Source organism: Coregonus lavaretus (genome assembly GCF_964263955.1).
Source record: "Coregonus lavaretus genome assembly, contig: HAP1_SCAFFOLD_666, whole genome shotgun sequence".
In the NCBI taxonomy this organism is placed as follows: domain Eukaryota; kingdom Metazoa; phylum Chordata; class Actinopteri; order Salmoniformes; family Salmonidae; genus Coregonus; species Coregonus lavaretus.
Window position 1 is genome coordinate 163,776 of NW_028161339.1, and position 21,944 is coordinate 185,719.

The following is a 21,944-nucleotide window of genomic DNA, read 5'->3' on the forward strand; positions in this document are numbered from 1 at the left end:
ATATCATTCTACAAAAATCAATACCTAAGACTATGACACAAATTATGTATTACACATGCAAATATGTCTATATTTCATTGCAGACACTGGAATGTAGTCCACTACACTTCATCTCCTCTGTAGTCTCGACTTCCAATGTATTGTTGATGATGGAATCGGAATCTTTCCACACCCTCCTTGTTTCATCTCCTCCAGTCATTGTCCTTTCATATTGTCCCTTCATATTGTCCTTGTTTGAGTATTTCAATCTCCACATATTCCCCCAAATGCTTCTGGAAGAAAAGAAAAGACCAAACAGTATCTTTTGCAAAACAACACTTTCAAATTAAACATCAATATCAACTAAGAATATAAAAATGATATATAAATGATGTATGAATCAATATAAATGATAGAATAATGAAATAGGATAATACGATTCATTCACATTCACACTTCCCCCCTTTGATTCATACAATCATACTAAAATCCCCCTAATATTGATTTTTTTTTTTGAAAAATGATCAAATAATCAAAAAGGATATTTCTCCATTAATACTCCATCCAGACCCCCTTGTCCATCTTCATCCAGATCAGGAACAGTCAACAACGGCATCTGAGTGTTGTCTCCAGGCATCACTACTCCAACCTATCTCAATATCATAGCTTTCTCAAAGGTCAGTAACATATTACAAACATCACACACAGTGCTACCAAAGCTGCTACTAAAATGTAATTCATCACTGCTCCTACTGGCCTAACTGATCTTGCAACCAAGTCTTCGCTGACCATCCAGCTCCTTCAGATCTACCAAATGCATCCCTTATATTCTTCAATGCATATATAACCCTAGTGATAATATCTGAACTATCTGGACTCAAAGTATAACTAATATTATCAATATGATCTTCCCAAATGTTACACCATACCATGGAAAAAGTCCCCCCTTCTCCCTTAGATTTATCCTTCAATGATAGGCTTGAAGACTATGACATGTCGCCATGTCTCTTTTCACCCTATTTTCAACTCTAGTTTCAGATTGATCTGTGTTCGGTGCTACCCCTCTTTTAATGGTAAAAGCCTCATATGGAAGCTTCAACGTTGACATGTAACAACATCCTGTCCATCCATAGGGTAAGAATATATACGCTTTATCACCACAAACCCACCATATATCTCTAAAATTCCCAATAGTCACATTGCCAGGCAAAGGTTGATCTTTCAACCATCAAAGTCCTGCTCTTCTTACTAACTTGAACATAAAAAGTAACATATTTCTCATTACTACCCTTAAGGTCATGCTTACCCAATGTTATCATATAATCATCCCAATCTGATATTCCCAAAAACATACCCCTTTATTAGAACAAAACAACTTTTAGCCCTCAATGGTTTCACCTCCAATGCTTCAGGGTTCGCTGTTACCTGATTTTACTTCCCATTTAACAAATTCCCATAGGGTAATTCATTTAACCAAGAACACTTAAACCTAGTCTTAAACAAATGTTTTGACAACGATATTATTTTATCTGTTACTGATTGTTGCTGATACAATAGCCAAGACTGACACATACTTGATAGAGGTCGAGCGACCGTCTCTAAAATGTTTGGTGCTGGAATTCTCAACAGACATGGACCCTCAAGATTACTCACTGATCTTACAGAATGAGGTGCTGGAACCAAAGATTCCTACCTGCCAATCTATCTCTAATTTTCACAACAGAAGAATCAAACCCATCCATTTAGTTTATCTCTTCCCTAACGAGCGGTACTGATCAGATACCTCTCCTTGTCTGTCATTAAAATCAAAGACCTCATCCTGTACCTCCATGATAGTATCCTTCACTATTTCAGATTAATCTATTTTGACTCTCTATCCGTATCATAAACCCCTGAGTCTCTCTTGCTACCTCCTTCAATTTCAGAAAAGTTGTTGTCGGTGTCGGTGTCATACTTCCTACATTTGCAATTGCCATCGTATCATTAATCCCTTCCAAAGTTACCATTAAAGTAGTTGATTTAGTTGATGTATTAACACCCTTAACTACTTCTAGTGGGAAAGTTCCCGATATCCTCGGTGTATTATCTACTGTTGGAGTGGCTACTGTAATCTACTCCTCCTGAACTCCTTCGGTGACTGTGGAAGCTTCAACAGATTTCACATCTTCCATTTTCAGCGTTACTTTACGAATTACATAGCCTTTTAACCAATAATTCTTAACCGGAACAAATTTTAATGCTTGCACTAGATAAGTACACATATATTCTCCCTGATCTTTCTCTGTAACATTACGCAAACTAAATGAACAATCACTCATAACCCTCTTCCACTTCATATCGTTGTACAAACTATACTTCCTTTGACTAGGTGCAACAGCTTCTACTTCTGGTCCTGATAACAATACTTCTTCTCCATAATTATCTCTCCATGTGGGAGGAACGTCCCCATCCTAACCCTAATAACAGTCTTTTCCTCTAAAATTGGTGCTGGAGCTATTGGTTCCCTTATAATCAAATGCGATATATTTATGGCTTTAATAACTATCAATGTTGAAAGAGTTAAATTGCTTCTCACTGTTGTTTTAATATACTGAAGTGTTAATGTCATTGTTGTTACTTCATCTAGTTTCCCCAAAGCTTTGAACTCTTTACTTGTACTTCCATCTATTACCACTAGTGTCAAATGACGTAAATGTAACTTACATTCACTCTCTCTTCCTACTCTAAACCCTAACTTTCAAACTTTTGATTATAAAAATACACCTACAATTACCTTGATCTTCCTACTCTAAAATGTCCTCTCTCTTACTACTAACTTTGAAACTTAGCTTACTGTCTTAGAGTTCCTTCAACCTAGTTCTCCTAACTTTTTTTAATCTAATCTTTTCTCCTAACCTTTAAAAACCTTTTCCACTGATTTATTCACAAAATCCTTTACCACCAATTTTAGAATATGTGATGACTTCTTTACACACAGACTTGGCAAACGACTAAACACCTTTTAGCCTAGCCTGAAATCTCTTGGTGTAAGAATGTAACCCAGAATAACAGTCACCCCTTTTAACTTTATTTTTCAGACAGATTGTCTAATAGGCAGTCTAATAGATTATCATCCTTCCTATGATATTATCTTTTTAAGCAAATATGATTCCCAAAAACCCTACTTTTTTAAAATCCTCTACCAGACAGTTGTCTAGTGTACATCTGATTGTACAATTCAATTTAAACAATGCATCTCTTCCCAACACTGCAATAGGTATATGTTCTAATATTAGTATGTCTATTTTAATTTCTCTTTGAGTTCTATAGCAGAGCTCAATTGGTTCCTTAAGAGTAATTAACTGTTTTACTACCTCAAATCCCTATCCTAATTAGTTAATTTTACATAGTGAGATGTTTAACCTCTTTAGGCTGAACACAGATAAAAGCTTTTCCACTATCACCTCATTTCTCATAGTCCTTTGTTTTTACTTCAATTGTTAGATATTTTCTCTTCTTCTCTAATCGGTGCTATCAGCTGACACCCCCCTTCGTATCTTCTAGGCACCTCTAGAATCCTTGCTCCGGACCCCTGTAGGGGTTCACCTGTCCTCCAGATGATCTTGACTGGCTTCTGTATCTTCCTCTGAAATTCCCTCTGATGTTTCCTCCTGACTTATTGCACTCACAGGTAAAGTAACCAACCTGTCCATAATTATAACAGTCTTCTGAAAGTTGCTGGAAATGTAGCTGAAATCTTCCTCCTCCTTCTAAGCCTTCTCGTCCTCTTCCTCTCCAATTCTGTGTCTGTCCAGAAACTGGCTGTGGATATGGAACACCTGGTACCCCCCTTGGCTGGTACAATTGCATTTGATCTTGTTCAGTTGAAGCTGTAACAGTGATTGTTGATTTGGTTCACTCTGATTCTTCATAACCAAAGCTTCTCTTCTCCTTCTCCACCAGTTGTATGATTGAGTTTTTTGAGAGTTTCTTCGTCCTGTTCTTCCTGTTGTTGACATATCAGTATTCTTCAAAAGCTTATATTCTAAGTTCTGTCCTCGCAATATCATCTTCCATCATCTTCTTACTTTTCTTCAGCTTCTTGGCCTCAATGTATTCTTCTCCTCCAATTCTTGGGATCCTTTTCTCAGCAGTTTTTCTTCTCTTCTGTATCTTCATCCTCATCTTTCCGAACCTCATTCTTCTCTTAGTTTCCAGACATCTCGGTTGTTTCTTACTTCTGGAGTTTTGGATTCATCTTTATCGTCGTTTCTGCTTGTCCTCTCTCTATTATTCGTTCATCTTCATCTCTGATGTAATAATCACCCTGCTGGAGGATCACTGGAAGCTGAGGATAAACATCCCTAAGCTTTACTTCCTTCTCGTAAGGTGGGTGTCTTTTTGCTGATTCCGTGTGTGAGAAAGGTGTACTAACTTCTGCCATTAGTTTTTCTGTTGCCTTCTCTTCCTTTAGCCTTTTCTCTATACCTTTATTTATCTTATCGCTGGAATATTTTATCAGTTTTTGTTTGAGAATGAAGGGCAACTTTTGTTTCATTTGCCGGATAACCTAGCAATACTAATACTTTAATTAAAGGATTACTATCTTGTACTATATCAACAGGTGTAATCACCTTCATAGCCTTGCTGTCCTTTCTCCCCATTGTAACTACTCCTTTATATTCCTTTATTGTGACTTATTTTATTTTAGACTATATAGCCTATGGCTTCCCCCCTTTAATTATCAATAACCTTGGTTGATTGATTTTTTAAATCAATCAACCAAAATATGAATATCAAAAAATTCAATTCAATTTTATTCAAAAAATACTTTTAATTAAACAAATTAAAAATCAATTAAAAATCAATTAAAAATTATGAATAATTAAAACAAATTTTTTATTTCTATATCCTATCTTACCAATTTATAAATTAGTGGCTATCTTACCACAACCCATCAGGAAAGTAAATGTAAGTTAGTCAACTTCACAGCAATCCCAAAAACAAAGCCTTCTAACCTTACAACACTACAATTCCCATAAACCCCCTTGCTCTATAAGCACCTAATTATCTTAATTTTACAGAATAATGTCAGTCCTTGATTCCCAACACAACTGCAATCAAATCCAAGTGATGCCAGAGACTCTAAAATGCAATTTTTTATGAATCAGTATTTGCCAAGCCTATGTGAAATTGTCATAACATCAAATATCCTGTAGGGGAAGATTTTGTAACCAGACCAGTACCAAAACCTTTTTGACTTGATCCTCTGTCGCGTCACGTGACGTGTACGTCAGCACCCCCTCTCTTTCTCTCTCTCTCTCCTGTCGTATCGTCCTATTGCTCCTCTCATATGACAAAAGAACAGAGACACAGATTTTAGTAGTTAATGCAATACTAAGTTACTTCCAGCATTCAATATTCCTTCGTTTACATTCGCTCTAAGACTTAACTCAGGAATAATTATAGATCGCTCAAAAAACATTATTTTATTTATTTATCCGTCATTTAATTTAATTTATTATAATCCGTCAACATATATCTAATTTATAAATTCACTACATCCGAACAAATAGTTTTATTTTCAAACAGCCGCTTTAAACCTAGAAGATTCGTGTTAAAATCTCTCCTCTTTGTTTGTGGCTATTTCTCTGTCTCCCCCTGCAGCCCAGTCTAGTAAAATCCCACGCATGCGCGATACATTCAAAAATACTTTTTCACCGTGGAAGGGAGTTTAACAGACCTGCTGTACCTCCGTTTTCCCCTCATAGTCAACAACATTTAACAGCGCTCACAAAACAGAACCTGAATTCCACACACACACAAACATAATTTAAGAGGCTTTATCCCATCGCAGTGGACCTCTACGGTCACATGTTATCATGCAGCATATTAGCATTAGCATTTAGCATTAGCATTTAGCATTAGCCTGTATGCACCATGTAGCATAAAAACAATGCACCCGACATTGCGTCTTTAATTACTTTTTCCTTTTTCCTTATAACTTTAGGCTGCCGTGAGTTCTGGATATTTTATGAGAGGTTACTCCAGACAAATGCTTCGTCAACCACCAGCTGAGATATAACATCAATAGAATTTATATTCCAAACCTCGTGTCCCCAGAACACACCTGAAACCCCTAACGCGTTACCAGGATTTTATGGCCCACCCTATGGTCGCCCCGTTTGTTCCGAGGGCTTATCAAATCCTGCAATGTCCTAACTTGTATACATACTTGGCCCCCGATTGTTCTTGACTTCCTATTCAAGCAACACATATCTATAGCCAATTTATAGGCTCTCCCCCCTTTTGCACTGTTTACCAGTGCAAAAAGAAATTTATAAATGATTTGCCAGACCCCCAGTTCTCAGCAATAACGCAACATAACGCACATTTGTTCTAACGGTACATTTCTCCAGTGTACACTCAAATAGTATCCAAACTAACAAACTTCCAAAGCTGTGAGAAAAAAACTCACCCTTGTCTGGCCATGACTTCAGAACGAGTTAGCTTGGCGGCTGAATGAATGGAACAAAGAAGTAAATGCAGTCCATCCTGTTTGTGACGCCATTTGTGGTATCGAGTAAATGTTGCTAGTCATTGCTGATAAACAAAGGAGTCCGCTCATACTGAACCTCTGATCATAAGTTTATTCATATCACAAGCTTTCAGCATGAGTTACAGGTGACATGCCCACCCGGAGAGCGACGCCTCAGATTGCAATAGTCGCTCTGCTTTCTTCTTCGTCTAGCCCATACTTATAAACAATGTGAAAATATGGGTTGCTCCCCCTGCTGTCCAATCACCAGTCTCCCCTGGGGCGTCACCCTACAACTGGCTACTTTTGAACTAACATAAACAACATTCTTTCAGTTCCACTTAAAAACCATTAACAAAGACATAATCCTAATACACTACAACAGAAAAAAATATTATAACGAATCAGTAAAAACGCATGGCTTGTATAAAAGTCACCTGAACACATGCATCAGTACACCTGGAAAATGGTTTGAATTACCGATCTGCACAGATTCGCTGATGGACCCTTTCCAGAACCATTCCATTCATCTATTGCTACCACAGGGGTCCACAGGTACCTGCAGAGACAGACACCTGCTCATGAAATAAGTTTGGTACTCAAGGGCTAGCATTGAACTCAATGTGAAGTTACTGTAGCTAAAACTGAAGTCCGGGAGGAAAGTTTTCACTTCAACTCCTTCCATCTACCCGTAACTGTAGAAAATATATTGCTTAATTCTTTACATTATTTGTGAATTGCTTGATAGAAGACGTGCATTGCGACTGGGTAATGTTCAATGTGTTACCGGGTAGGATTTAGCAAACTGCACTGTCCAATCATATTCATACATACAAATGTGGACAATGGATCCTTCCTTATAGCTGGTGCTCTAGCCATACAAACAGCTGCTCCTTCTGGGGATGTGACAGCATCTGTAACAAAATGGGCATTTATGAAATAATTGGACACTTTTCAATTATTTTAGTTGCCATGTTTTATCACTATTTTATATATAGGTGAAGCTTCTATTCAAATTAGTGGTTAACCTAAGGCTTACCACTTTGAAGGGGTTTTGAGCCTGTATGGCTAGTCCTAGATAAAAGTCAATTTAGAGAGGGGCAATGAAGAATCCCATGTGATCCTGTGGTCCTGTGTGAATCAGTTGGTAGAGAATGTTGTTTGCAACGCTAGGTCTGTGGGTTCGATTTGGTGTGAAAATGTATCCAATCACTACTGTAAGTCAATCTGGATAAGATCATCTGGTAAATTAATAGAATTGTAAAACCTTATATCCACAGAACGCTAGAGAGATAGATTACGATGGACTGGTCCATACTTATGTGAGACTTACTAAATTGGCACAACTCATAAATCAAATAAAAAGATTAAATATCAAATTGACCATGACCAGTTTAGATGAGCAGGCAGGCCCCAGGAACAGAAAATAAACATGAAATACAAAACCAAGCTGACACCTCAGCCTCTTGGTGTCTTCATATTGTCAACCTGTTCCTATTGTTATTACTGTTATAATGGACAATCTAGTTTTTATTCTAGGAGATTGCCCGTGATTTCTTTAGAGATGAACTTATTTTCTAACTGGTATAGAATAAGACTTGTTCACATACTGCTCACATTATTGTCCTCCTCTAGCGGTCTCCCAACGTAGAGGTTGGTCGTGGCAGCCCCAGTTAGGATGCCCGATCCAAGGACTCACACACTCACATTTGGCGGCATGATTGGTCGTGATGCATTCCGTGTTGATTATCCCACAGGAATGGAGACCGCATCCATCCTTACGTTTACCTACAGACTTCGTTATCCCTACAAGAGCTGTCAGTCGTGCCCCTGTCTGTCACAGCGGCTGGGTAGAGTGGAAACACTACAAGGTTGCTCGGTCCTGCCATCTTGGAAGGTCCATCCATTTGGACATGATGCTGTGCAGATTGTTGCTTCCCCTTCAGTCTTGCATTTCATGATTCCATCCCCAATACTCAGGTCAGTGTGACACACAGGAAGAGACTCCACTCTCCTTTAGAGCAGGTGACGTTGTGTAGTGTATTAAAGATTACGACTTTCTTAATGGAAGCAGAGGATGTTTATCTTAGTTCAAATGTAGCCGTTTGGAGGGTGACGCCCCAGGGGAGACCGGTGATTGGATGAAAAAGGGAGCAACCCATTTTTGCCATTGTTTATAAGTAGGAGCTAGACAAAGAGCGGGCAGAGGCATTCAGATTAATTTGGGACGGTGCTTCTCCAGACACCGCGGGTCTGTAACTTATGCTGTAAACTTGTGATATTAATAAAAGCTTCTAATCAAGGTGCAGCCTAAGCGGACTCTGTGTTTGACAGCAATAGCCACCAACATCCTTTTCTGGCTGTACCAGGTAGAGGTTAAGAGTACATGTTGTCATTTAAGAGTACATGTGGCCATTTAAGAGTACATGTGGTCATTTAAGAGTACATGTGGTCATTTAAGAGTACATGTGGTCATTTAAGAGTACATGTGGTCATTTAAGGGGTGCTACTTCCTCGGAGTCAGATGAACTCATGGATACAATTTGTATGTCTCTGCATCCAGTATGAAGGAAGTTAGAGGTAGTTTTGCGAGCCAATGTAAACTAGTTCATTGCAAAAGCCCGAAGTATCACTTTAAGAGTATGTGGCCAGATTGTTTCTCAGTTCATGATGTGCAGCCACAACTGGCTTTATTTGAACGCCACTGAACCACAAGTGAACTGCAATGATTATGACTTTACTACCGGCTCCGATCTAATAATACACCTTATTCACAGCTGAATGTTGAGAATTGAGAATGTTGAGAATGTTCACGGACGGACTCTGACCGCAACTTGACCGTGATTGAAATTGAACCACAGCCTGTTACGAGTTATGACTATAGGGCCAGGAGTTTTGACCAGGAACCATCTCGTGACCTGAACAGGGAGAACTCTGGGTTATGATTATGATGACCATCATCTATGGCCAAAAGAAATAACAAATGTGGTGTAGCTTCAGTGCAAATGTACTGGACTTTTAAAGACCATCATTCATACAATGTATGTTTTGTATGATTTCAGTTTAACAACATCTAGATGTTATTGGGATTTTATATATTTTGTCAAATAAAGTATTTTCTTGCATCTCCGGTTTATTCTTTATTTCATAATAATGTAATCTGTATTTAAGTTCTTCAAAGCTGATACAAAAAGGTGTCTTCACTCCTGAACCCATAGGTGATGATAGAAGATGAAGCTCACTCACTGCTCGTTGACAGTATTTGGCTCTTTCATTTGGCTATTATAAAACACCAGTACAGAAAACAATGTGACGTTTTCATTACCTAATGAGAGAGAGATCGAGATTTTACAGGCAGAGTTTTAAGGCAAAGCAAGTCAAGATACTGCAGGCCTAAACCTAAAGAGATCTGTATGTTGTTTACAGGGTAAATTGAAAAGATTAATAACGAACTAGTTGGAGCATCACCGTTTAAAGTCTCTTTCTCTTTGGTATCAAACTTATGTTTGGGGATGGGATGAACGGAAATGTAAGAAAACAGAAATATCCTGTTTTATTTAGAGACCTTGTTGTTCCCAGCAGATGGCTTGTGTAAATGATTTCTGATGATGAGAACGCATGTGTGATAGGCTACGTATGCCTAACAGTAGACTGGAAAAGGTGTTTTATTTCCCTAGGCAAAGCTAGGACAGCACTTACAGTTTCAATACCATCATTTAAACCATATATCGGATTGTTTCTAGGCTATATTATATCAGCCTGTTGCATGTGGATCACACAACAGGTCGGCTAACATCAGATCCGGCTGAGTCACAAGAACCACAGACAATTTGATTTACCGATTCGTTTTAAATCATAGACTACTCAGTTCCATTAGTGTTATATGGTCAGATTATTGATGATCTGGTCTCCGATGTTGGAGGGCGCCTTTGAAGAGCACTTTTAAGTTAAAATGTTTATCTAGGTTAATGGAGCCTATGCGTAATTGTTATTTTCCCATTTGTGCATGTATGGACGACAAGGTGGTATTTGGTATTTTATTAGGATCCCCATTAGCTGTTGCGAAAGCAGCAGCTACTCTTCCTGGGGTCCACACAAAACATGACATAATACAGAATATTAATAGACAAGAACAGCTCAAGGATAGAACTATAGCAATACAAAAATGGCATATGTAGCCTACATATCAATACATACACACAAACTATCTAGGTCAAATAGGGGAGAGGCGTTGCTTTTCATTTGAGCAATATGAGATGGGAGTTCCATTCAATAATGGCTCTATATAATACTGTAGGCTTTCTTGAATTTGTTCTGGATTTGGGGACTGTGAAAAGACCCCTGGTGGCATGTCTAGTAGGGTAAGTGTGTGTCAGAGCTGTGTAAATTGAGCCCTCTGATTACAATGAAGAGCAAGACGTGCCGCTCTGTTCTGGGCCAGCTGCAGCTTAACTAGGTCTTTCCTTGCAGCACTCGACCACACGACTGGGCAATAATCAAGATAAGAGTAAACTAGAGTCTGCAGGACTTGCTTTTTGGAGTGCTGTGTCATAAAAGCAGAGCATCTCTTTATTACAGACAGACCTCTCCCCATCTTTACAACCATTGAATCTATATGTTTTGACCATGACAGTTTACAATCTAAGTTTACACCAAGTAATTTAGTCTCCTCAACTTGTTCAGCAGCCACACCATTCATTGGTTATATAAGTGGTTATAGATAACACCCTATGGATTCTATAACATTGGGATTGTATTTACACTGTTGTGGAGGTACGGAGTTCTACCGAAGGATAAACTAACAAGCTAACTGAAAACGTGTGCTTCTTAGGATAGCCTATAATTTACGAGCACTTGAACACATTTACGAATCCACTCAGTGGACTGTCTCTCTCTCTCTCTCAGTTTTCTAAAGTTAAAGCATCTGAAGTTGGACCATTCATGACGTTTATTCCAGTCATGTGTCAATAAACGTAATTTTCTCAAGAATCAGATGATGAGGATCGGTGTGATGTCACTATGTCAACCTCCCCCCTACCTCCTCAAACACACGGGAAAAGAGATAACGCATAAATCCGGATTGGACTGTTCCTCTGCGTGCGAAAACATGAATCATCCAACCCTTCTGATCCAATCGACAGGTCACGATCGCGCCGCGCGCCTATATAAACCGCCACAACATTCGGGAACACCCAACCAACCGAAGATCCTGACAACAAAAACGTCAGTTGATATTGGTAACGTAGGCTACAGCTCACCAGATAAGAAGACAAGAACAGAAGAACCAAAAACATCCCAACGACAACCGAACCAACTAACCGTCAAACCAACATTCCATCCAGCTGCATAAAAAGCGCCACGAGATGGAGAGGTCTGTTAGATTCGCGGTAGTGTGCGTCGGTATCTCCATGCTCATCTCGTGCCACCCTATCGAGGCGTGGTACAAGCAGTCCACCGGACCGAGCTACCACTCGGTTGGCCGAGCCTCGGGTCTGCTGTCCGGGATCCGGAGGTCCCCGTACATCCGGAGGTCTGAGTCAGAAGAAACGGTGATGGACAGCGGGGAGACCACCGGCACCGAGAATAACTTGGTGACGGATGGTAACCGACAGACCCCCGTGCTCAAAAACATGGTAAGTGTGATTTGGGACGTAAAATCGTTGAATTAAAGTCTAAGGTAGATGATACCCAAAGAGAGAAGGTTAGACACTATTAGGCCTATATATTGTAAAATACAATACATTTCTTCTTAGATTCTACCTGCACGCAAATTAATGAAGTGAATTGATTGCCATTGACAAATTTTGCCATTGCCCAAAACATTTACATTATAACAAAGTGCCGTAGTCACTTTTAAAAGTTTAAACATCTTTAAAAAGTGAGATTATATAAATTGGAATCGACTAGGAAGTAGCGCGCCAGACGTCAGTCTCCTGCGTAAAAGGCGCTGTCCTTTTAGCACCAGAGACACGAGCAACATCACAGAGATGTTGCCTTCTTGCCTACTTTCATAGAGAAATTAAAACGTTTTAGCAGTCTTTATGCCCGATAAAATACATTGTAGACTATAGGCTAGACCTACATGAATAATAGCCTATAAATAGTAACCTGAATGTGACAAAAACAAAACGGAACTAAAACCAACCTTTGACAAGACAACATGTCTCAGTAGTCGGTCTATATTTAAATGTAACAATAAAACTACTTTCATTTCTTGAACATTTGCATCCATTAGATTTTTCTACATTTCAGCACATTTTTCCCAAACAGGCCTACCTTACTGTATTAATTTGCCCTAATTAATTAACGAACATTATTTAACTAGCCGTTTCTCTCTCTAAATCTCTCTTTCTCCATCTCTCAGGCTATCTGTGTGAAAGACATCTCTCCCAACCTGAAGAGCTGCGAGCTGCTGCGGGACGGCACGACCACGTTCCAGTGCAAGGCTGACGTGTTCCTCTCCCTCGACTCGCTGGACTGCTTGGCGGCGTGAGACCCCCAAAACAACAACAGTGGACTTTCCGCGAGGTAGATGGGCAAGAAGGCAGGCAGCGTGAGCGAAAAAGAAGGACCGTTGATTGATGATGACATTGAATGTTTTCTCATCATTTATATAAAAAAACGGATGTGAATAATGTTTGTTTAATACTAGCTGTGTAAAACCAAACAAAAAAGACAAAACGAAAAACCCAAAGTGCAATGTGTGTGAGAGAAAGTTGTAACTAGGCTACAAAGCTATTTTTTGTCAACCCCCCGACTCCCCTATATCCCTATGCCGACCCTCACCCGGCACCCCTCCCTTGTAGGCTACCTGCGTTGTCAAATGTAGGCTATTATTAAATGTTCATAAATCGTTGCCTGCTGAGCAGAACCTGTCAAAGTACTTTTATTTATTTTATTAAAATGAACAAATATTGCTAATTTGGTTGGTGTGCATTTGTATTTATGCTTGACTGATAGTAGCCTAAGCTACAGATTAATTGTGGAAACAAATGAAGGAGATATTCGTTTCATATTTTTTTGTGCAGTAGGATATAGCCTATTTCGAAGCCTCAACAACGGAAATCAATTGTATTTAAGTATTTTCATACTGACCAAATGTTTTTTACTTAAGCACATTTTTCTGCAGTCAGTTGGACTATATAGCCTATTATAAACTGGGTAGTTAGAGCCCTGAATGCTGATTGGCTGAAAGCCATGGTATATCAGACCATATACCATGGGTATGACAAAAAAAGTACTATTTACTGTTCTAATTACGTTGGTAACCAGTTTATAATAGCAATAAGGCGCATCAAGGGTTTGTGGTATATGGCCAATATACCACGGCTAAGGGCTGTATCAAGGAACTCCGTGTTGCGTTGTGCTTAAGAACAGCCCTTAGCCGTGGTCTATTGGCCATATACCACACCGCCTTGGGCAGTATTGCTTTAATCTGCTTTATTTTCTTTCTAAAAACGACCACACGTCCAGTAAACAAACGACTATGAAACATGTAAAATAATTATTTAATTGTCATAGCCTTGATCTGAAGACACCAAGGTAGAGTTACTTCACAAGATCAACTGAATTATAATCCAATTCTGTGTCCAAATCTCCAAAACTCCAGATTAAAATGTTAATAGATGACAGACGCATATAAAACAGAATTTAAATACTACATAGGCCTACATATTGAAACAATGTTACATTTCTGAGACCCCAAAAAAGGCCGTAAAATAGGCACAATTAGGAATGATTCTTATATATACACATAATGGTAAGGAGATTATTGTATTTCTCATAGATGCTTAGAAATAGTTTGATAGCAATAGTCTTCCAACTTGTCAATGTTGGGCAACTTAAACAAAAATCCCCAAATGAATGACAGAATAAAACATGTAAATAAAGAAAAAGAGGAGAGAGAGAAAGAAAGGAAGAGGTGTTTGAGAGAGGAAGAGAAAGAGAGAGAAAGCAAGACACAAAAGAGTGATGAGATTTACTGCAGTTAAATAAAGCCAGTTGTTTTCTGTGATCACTGTCCCATTAAGAAGTGTGTGATGCACAGCCAGGGGGGCCACTGAGTGGGGCTAGGCATTGATAGATGGGAGGAAAATACACTACTTCTGTCTGTACGCATGAGTGAACCCCTTACCTCTCTCACACACTGTCTGTATGGATGAGTGACCCATAACTCCATACCTCAACAAGCAGCACCGCTCTGCCCGCGCATCTAATGGACCAACGGTAAATCCTCACTACTGTCTGCCTGCCTACACACACACACACACTAACACACACACTAAGCTGAGTGAGCATTTAGCCAGATGACTGTAACCGAGCAACCAAAGCTGAGAGGAAGCCTACCATTGCCATCTACAGGGTCCCTCCAATTAACTGCTAAGGCAGCTCTGGTATGAATAAGAAATATAACAATTATGTTAAGAATTAAAATGTTGATGTTGTATTATTCATATTCTGATTAGGGTTGCATAACAACAACAATAACACAACAAATAAATATGCAGCATAAAGTCCATGATTGTTCACAAAAACAAGGCGAGGGAAGTGAAATGTTCTCCAATGGAGCTCCACATCGTTCCAAAAAGTCATCTCAATAAAGTTTTTAGAGGGGATTCAAAACAGTTCCAGTGGAACTGAACAGAGGGGTCTTTCATTATGAAGTTGACTTCCAAACGTTCTTCTTCCGGAACTGGAAAACAGAGTAGGGTGAAGTAGCACAGTCACTGATCTTGGGTCTGTTTTGCATTTCCCCACCTAACGGTTAAAGCGGCAATCAGCAGGTGAAACAATAAAGTGTCCTCCCCGCCCGTTTTGGTAAGAAGCTGAGGGATGGGGCTGGAGAATTGTAACCTCTCAAATGCATAGATAGAGCTAAGGATGCGAAGACTGTCCGTCCATGATATCAACATTCTAGTTTTAACCATGTTGAGGCTATTTGTTTACAAACGTTGGCATAAAACAAACTTATATTTTGAACTAAGCTCATGAGGCATTTATAAGTTATATTCTTGAAGAATCAATGGGCACATATCATTCATTTATAAGTCCAAAAATGGACGTAGCAAATGCTGATTGACCCTTTAAGGTTATGATTGGGTGAGGGGAAGCAGAGCCTAGCTCTGTCCCAATGGAAACTTCACCCCAGAAACCAACCAGTACCATCGGAACTCTTAGAATCAATCATAGCAGAGAGACTGCCTCTAGGTTCTCTTTGATGATGGTGTCCATGACGACCTGGAAGACGATCTGTACGTTGGAGGTGTCCGTTGCAGTGGTGAAGTGGTGGTAGATGAGTTTGCTGGGCGTGGCATTGAGAGACACAAACATTCCGGCGATGTATCGGGCTGCCGTGTCCACGTCACAGTCTGCACCTGAGAGAGAGACAGAGAGACAGAGACACAGAGAGACAGAGACACAGAGAGAGAGCGAGAGAGAGACACACAGAGACACAGAGAGAGACACAGAGACAGAGAGAGAGAGACACAGAGACACAGAGAGAGACACAGAGACACAGAGAGAGAGACACAGAGACACAGAGAGAGACACAGAGACACAGAGAGAGAGAGAGAGACAGAGACAGACAGACACGGAGACACACAGACAGACACAGAGATAGAGATATATATATATATATATATATATATATATATAGAGAGAGAGAGAGGTGTAAGGCAATATTGTTTTCAGAGTTAGTTACATTTCATGACAATACAACATTTCATCAAGATTGCTTCATCCTATCTCAAGCCTGTATATTGTTATTTTATCAATGACAACATCAAAGGCCATAAGTTGTTATACACCAATTGATTGCAACAGCATTATCAGTCTGGTCACATATGTTTTACCTATTGGTGCACGTATTGTGTGTGTGTTAGGGTGTGGACCCTTTCTTGTTTTCTCAGCGTGACTGACCTTTGAACTGTGGCACATACAGTCGCAGATGTCGCCCCGAATGTAAAATCTTCTCTTGAAAAAGATCGATCTTGTTCATAAATAAGATCTGCAATGAATAAACAAATAAATAAACAATATCAGACATCCCTGGTTGGCAATTATATGCAAATAAATAACCACAGGTATAAATAAAGAAGTAAACAAATAAAAAAATACACAGATAAACAAATAAACAACAAGGAGGATGTTCAATTAATATTCAATCAAGAATAATATTGTGGCTACTGGTGACAAACCATTTCCTGTAAATACCACTTCCATGTCATATGGATATACAGTGGGGAGAACAAGTATTTGATACACTGCCTATTTTGCAGGTTGTCCTACTTACAAAGCATGTAGAGGTCTGTAATTTTTATCATAGGTACACTTCAACTGTGAGAGACGGAATCTAAAACAAAAATCCAGAAAATCACATTGTATGATTTTTAAGTAATTAATTTGCATTTTATTGCATGACATAAGTATTTAATCACATACCAACCAGTAAGAATTCCGGCTCTCACAGACCTGTTAGTTTTTCTTTAAGAAGCCCTCCTGTTCTCCACTCATTACCTGTATTAACTGCACCTGTTTGAACTCGTTACCTGTATAAAAGACACCTGTCCACACACTCAATCAAACAGACTCCAACCTCTCCACAATGGCCAAGACCAGAGAGCTGTGTAAGGACATCAGGGATAAAATTGTAGACCTGCACAAGGCTGGGATGGGCTACAGGACAATAGGCAAGCAGCTTGGTGAGAAGGCAACAACTGTTGGCGCAATTATTAGAAAATGGAAGAAGTTCAAGATGACGGTCAATCACCCTCAGTCTGGGGCTCCATGCAAGATCTCACCTCGTGGCGCATCAATGATCATGAGGAAGGTGAGGGATCAGCCCAGAACTACACGGCAGGACCTGGTCAATGACCTGAAGAGAGCTGGGACCACAGTCTCAAAGAAAACCATTAGTAACACACTACGCCATCATGGATTAAAATCCTGCAGCGCACGCAAGGTCCCCCTGCTCAAGCCAGCGCATGTCCAGGCCCGTCTGAAGTTTGCTAATGACCATCTGGATGATCCAGAGGAGGAATGGGAGAAGATCATCTGGTCTGATGAGACAAAAATAGAGCTTTTTGGTCTAAACTCCACTCGCCGTGTTTGGAGGAAGAAGAAGGATGAGTACAACCCCAAGAACACCATCCCAACCATGAAGCATGGAGGAGGAAACATCATTCTTTGGGGATGCTTTTTTGCAAAGGGGACAGGACGACTGCACCGTATTGAGGGGAGGATGGATGGGGCCATGTATCGCGAGATCTTGGCCAACAACCTCCTTCCCTCAGTAAGAACATTGAAGATGGGTCGTGGCTGGGTCTTCCAGTATGACAACGACCCGAAACACACAGCCAGGGCAACTAAGGAGTGGCTCCGTAAGAAGCATCTCAAGGTCCTGGAGTGGCCTAGCCAGTCTCCAGACCTGAACCCAATAGAAAATCTTTGGAGGGAGCTGAAAGTCCGTATTGCCCAGCGACAGCCCCGAAACCTGAAGGATCTGGAGAAGGTCTGTATGGAGGAGTGGGCCAAAATCCCTGCTGCAGTGTGTGCAAACCTGGTCAAGACCTACAGGAAATGTATGATCTCTGTAATTGCAAACAAAGGTTTCTGTACCAAATATTAAGTTCTGCTTTTCTGATGTATCAAATACTTATGTCATGCAATGAAACGCAAATTAATTACTTAAAAATAATACAATGTGATTTTCTGGATTTTTGTTTTAGATTCCGTCTCTCACAGTTGAAGTGTACCTATGATAAAAATTACAGACCTCTACATGCTTTGTAAGTAGGAAAACCTGCGAAATCGGCAGTGTATCAAATACTTGTTCTCCCCACTGTAACTGCAGAATTATAATATTCATCAATCAACCGTAAATGTCAGTTGATGAATGGTCAAATCAGTAGATGTGATTGGGAGAGCGATCACTGGCAAATTCAGATCAATTACATAGTGGTCCTCTGTAGCTCAGCTGGTAGAGCACGGCGCTTGTAACGCCAAGGTAGTGGGTTCGATCCCCGGGACCACACATACACAAAAAAAAAATGTATGCACGCATGACTGTAAGTCGCTTTGGATAAAAGCGTCTGCTAAATGGCATATTATATTATTATTATTATTATATAGTGAAGCCTTGGCTACAGAATGATTGATTGATCTAGCTGTCGCAAGTATTATGGTGTGAGTCAACACACACACACTCTCCCTGACTGCCTGTCCCTTTCACAGTACACAACACTCTGACTCAGTGGGTTCATCCCAAATGATATGCTATTCCCTATATAGTGCACTACTTTTGACCAGGGCCCATATGAAGGGAATAGGGTGCCATTTGGGACGCAACTTGGTTCACTGTAGTGGTTCACTAGTTGACCAATTAAAAGTCTATAAGGAGTTCTCATTCCACCTCGCTTTGGTTAATTTGGTTAAAAGAACAACAACTGGCTAGATAATGATGGATGAACTGATTTGAATGAAGAGAATAATGAATGTGTGTGTGTGAATGTGTGTGTGTGTGAGGTGTGTAATTAACACAGGGGAAACGTGGGTGGAGGGTTATAGGTAAGCAGACTCACAGACACGCCCTGATAGATTAATTACTCGGTCTCTCACACACACACACACACACACACACACTAAGTGGGCATTAAAAACATGCTAAAGGAGGTCCCATTAAACAAGCTCGTTACACTGTGTCTTTAATGTGATGAGGGCGGGTGTGTGCGTGTGTGTTTGTGTGGGCTGGAAGCAAGCAGAACGCACACCTAAATTACTGTTCGCTGTTTAATTACAAGTGACAAGGGATCTATTAGAACAAAGGCTGTGGTCGGTGGTGTGTGTGGTGTGTGGCGTGCGTGCGTGTGTGTAGGTGTGTGGTGACAAAGACATTGCAGAGGCATGTCCACTCAGAAGCCACGAGTGACATAAATGACAAGTGAGAAAGAGAGAGAACGAGGTGGAGGGAGACGAAGAAAGCCTTCCTCCATGTTTGCTTCACTCATCCGTTCCCACTCTGTCCTCCCCATGGACCGCTCTCTGCGTAACAGTACGTCTTCTCCATCCGGTCCATTAGCAAGAGGACAACCATGTCACCATGTCAACCAAACTCTGTTTAGACCCGACCCAGGAGCTCGAACTATCAATGGAAAAGGGATGTATGGGATGGAACTTTCCTAGCCATGGTCAAAAATCATGGCAAAATCTGTTCCCTGCAATATTTGAAAATTTAAAAAAATGTCACCTGTCTGCCGAGCTAGTTTGGCATATTTTCTACTAGCCCAGTCTGGGAACTAGCCTCAGGCTAATGGGCTAGCTCTATTCTAATCGCTGGTTACATTATCTCTTACAAAATACCATTCTTTCAGACTTATGACACCGTAGAGGCCGTTGACACTCGCGGCCCATCTGTTCTCTCTCATTTACTCCTGTGCATTCTAATTCCAGCCTGTACACCCTTGTTCACATGCGTAAAAATACGCTTTTCATTTTAATTGGGCTTTAGTATATAGACAGTCTCTTACCACTGAGGTCCTCCAGTATATAGACTGTCTCTTACCATTGAGGTCCTCCAGTATATAGACTGTCTCTTACCACTGAGGTCCTCCAGTATATAGACTGTCTCTTACCATTGAGGTCCTCCAGTATATAGACTGTCTCTTACCAGTGAGGTCCTCCAGTATATAGACTGTCTCTTACCATTGAGGTCCTCCAGTATATAGACAGTCTCTTACCATTGAGGTCCTCCAGTATATAGACTGTCTCTTACCATTGAGGTCCTCCAGTATATAGACTGTCTCTTACCACTGAGGTCCTCCAGTATATAGACTGTCTCTTACCATTGAGGTCCTCCAGTATATAGACTGTCTCTTACCACTGAGGTCCTCCAGTATATAGACTGTCTCTTACCATTGAGGTCCTCCAGTATATAGACTGTCTCTTACCACTGAGGTCCTCCAGTATATAGACTGTCTCTTACCATTGAGGTCCTCCAGTATATAGACAGTCTCTTACCATTGAGGTCCTCCAGTATATAGACTGTCTCTTACCATTGAGGTCCTCCAGTATATAGACTGTCTCTTACCATTGAGGTCCTCCAGTATATAGAGTGTCTCTTACCAGTGAGGTCCTCCAGTATATCATTGAGGTCCTCCAGTATATAGACTGTCTCTTACCATTGAGGTCCTCCAGTATATAGACTGTCTCTTACCAGTGAGGTCCTCCAGTATATAGACAGTCTCTTACCAGTGAGGTCCTCCAGTATATAGACTGTCTCTTACCACTGAGGTCCTCCAGTATATAGACTGTCTCTTACCATTGAGGTCCTCCAGTATATCATTGAGGTCCTCCAGTATATCATTGAGGTCCTCCAGTATATAGACAGTCTCTTACCATTGAGGTCCTCCAGTATATAGACTGTCTCTTACCATTGAGGTCCTCCAGTATATAGACTGTCTCTTACCATTGAGGTCCTCCAGTATATAGACTGTCTCTTACCATTGAGGTACTCCTGAAGAAGATGTTGTTGCAGATGGAAGAGAAGAGTTTCAGACTCTCCTGTAGGCGGTTCTGAAAGGGAGGAAATCATTAGACAGAAGAGTAACATCAGTAGCACAGCGTTTGTAAGGCCTTCTGTCACGGTCAGACCTTCTATAGTAACATTGTAATAGTGTTCTGTTCATCAGGAAAATGACATTTAAAGATGGTGGGTTAACAATAGAGTGTGTCTCACCATAGATGGGTCCTCTACTAGGGTCATGTCGTATCCACTGAGAGAAACAACGAATACGACGGCCCTGACGTCCTCGAAACAACCAATCCACTTCCTCCTCTCTGTCCTCTGACCCCCCACATCATACATCCTGGAGAGGGGGAAGGGGGAGCGAGAAATAAATAAAATAAAAGAAAGAGAGAGCAAGTGAGCGAGAGAGCGAAAGAAAGAGAGAAAGACATCTGTACATCAGTCATTGATTATGTGGGGCAGAGAAAATGGGCAGCCAGTGAAAATGAATGGCCATCACCTCACTGAAACAGGCTTTTAGTGTGGTAGTGGTTTGGCCAATGTGTTTAGAGTGCATTTTATATCCATGTGATAATGACAGTTAGCTGCCAGCAGGAGGTTCACAGCAAAAGTTAAAATAGGACACCTGCTACTATTTAGATTGTGTGTGTGTGTGTGTGTGTGTGTGTGTGTGTGTGTGTTTATCAATTAGCTACAAAACAATTAGTAAGTTAATTAATTTAAATCAGACTAAAGGAGGGAACTGTCTGTTGGGTCCTACAGAAACCCCCTTGAGGTCCACAGAGAGCTTGCATCCCAAATGGCACACTATTCCCCATTTAGAGCACTCTTTTTGACCTGGGCCCATAGGGCTCTGGTCAAAAGTAGTGCACTACATGGGGAATAGGGTACCATTTGGGACACCAACAGGGGGCTTAGAATAAGCCA

At 40.4% G+C, this 21,944-nt stretch overlaps 2 protein-coding genes across 2 annotated transcripts in view; one reads left to right on the forward strand and one right to left on the reverse strand.

Moving 5' to 3' along the window:
• Window positions 1–11,711: 11,711 nt before the first annotated feature.
• On the forward strand, window positions 11,712–13,359 carry npb (neuropeptide B). The gene is made up of 2 exons (XM_084195367.1): window positions 11,712–12,129; window positions 12,861–13,359. The coding sequence occupies exons 1-2, from the start codon at window positions 11,860–11,862 to the stop codon at window positions 12,987–12,989; spliced, it is 399 nt and encodes a 132-aa protein (XP_084051493.1). The 5' UTR covers window positions 11,712–11,859; the 3' UTR covers window positions 12,990–13,359.
• A 626-nt stretch (window positions 13,360–13,985) lies between these two features.
• gnav1 (guanine nucleotide binding protein (G protein) alpha v1) overlaps window positions 13,986–21,944 on the reverse strand; it is a 38,092-nt gene continuing 30,133 nt past the window's right edge. Inside the window, exons 6-9 of the mRNA XM_084195375.1 lie at window positions 21,228–21,357; window positions 20,993–21,064; window positions 16,415–16,502; window positions 13,986–15,870 (exon numbers count right to left, since the gene is read on the reverse strand). Of these exons, the coding sequence (XP_084051501.1) occupies window positions 15,680–15,870; window positions 16,415–16,502; window positions 20,993–21,064; window positions 21,228–21,357 (481 nt within the window). The 3' untranslated portion in view covers window positions 13,986–15,679. The remainder of the gene's footprint in view (window positions 15,871–16,414; window positions 16,503–20,992; window positions 21,065–21,227; window positions 21,358–21,944) is intronic.

Coding starts and splice junctions, on each gene's coding strand:
- npb (XM_084195367.1), top strand. CDS start 11,860: ATGGAGAGGTCTGTTAGATTCGCGGTAGTGTGCGTCGGTATCTCCATG. Junction 12,130..12,860: donor CCCCCGTGCTCAAAAACATG/GTAAGTGTGATT, acceptor TCCATCTCTCAG/GCTATCTGTGTGAAAGACAT.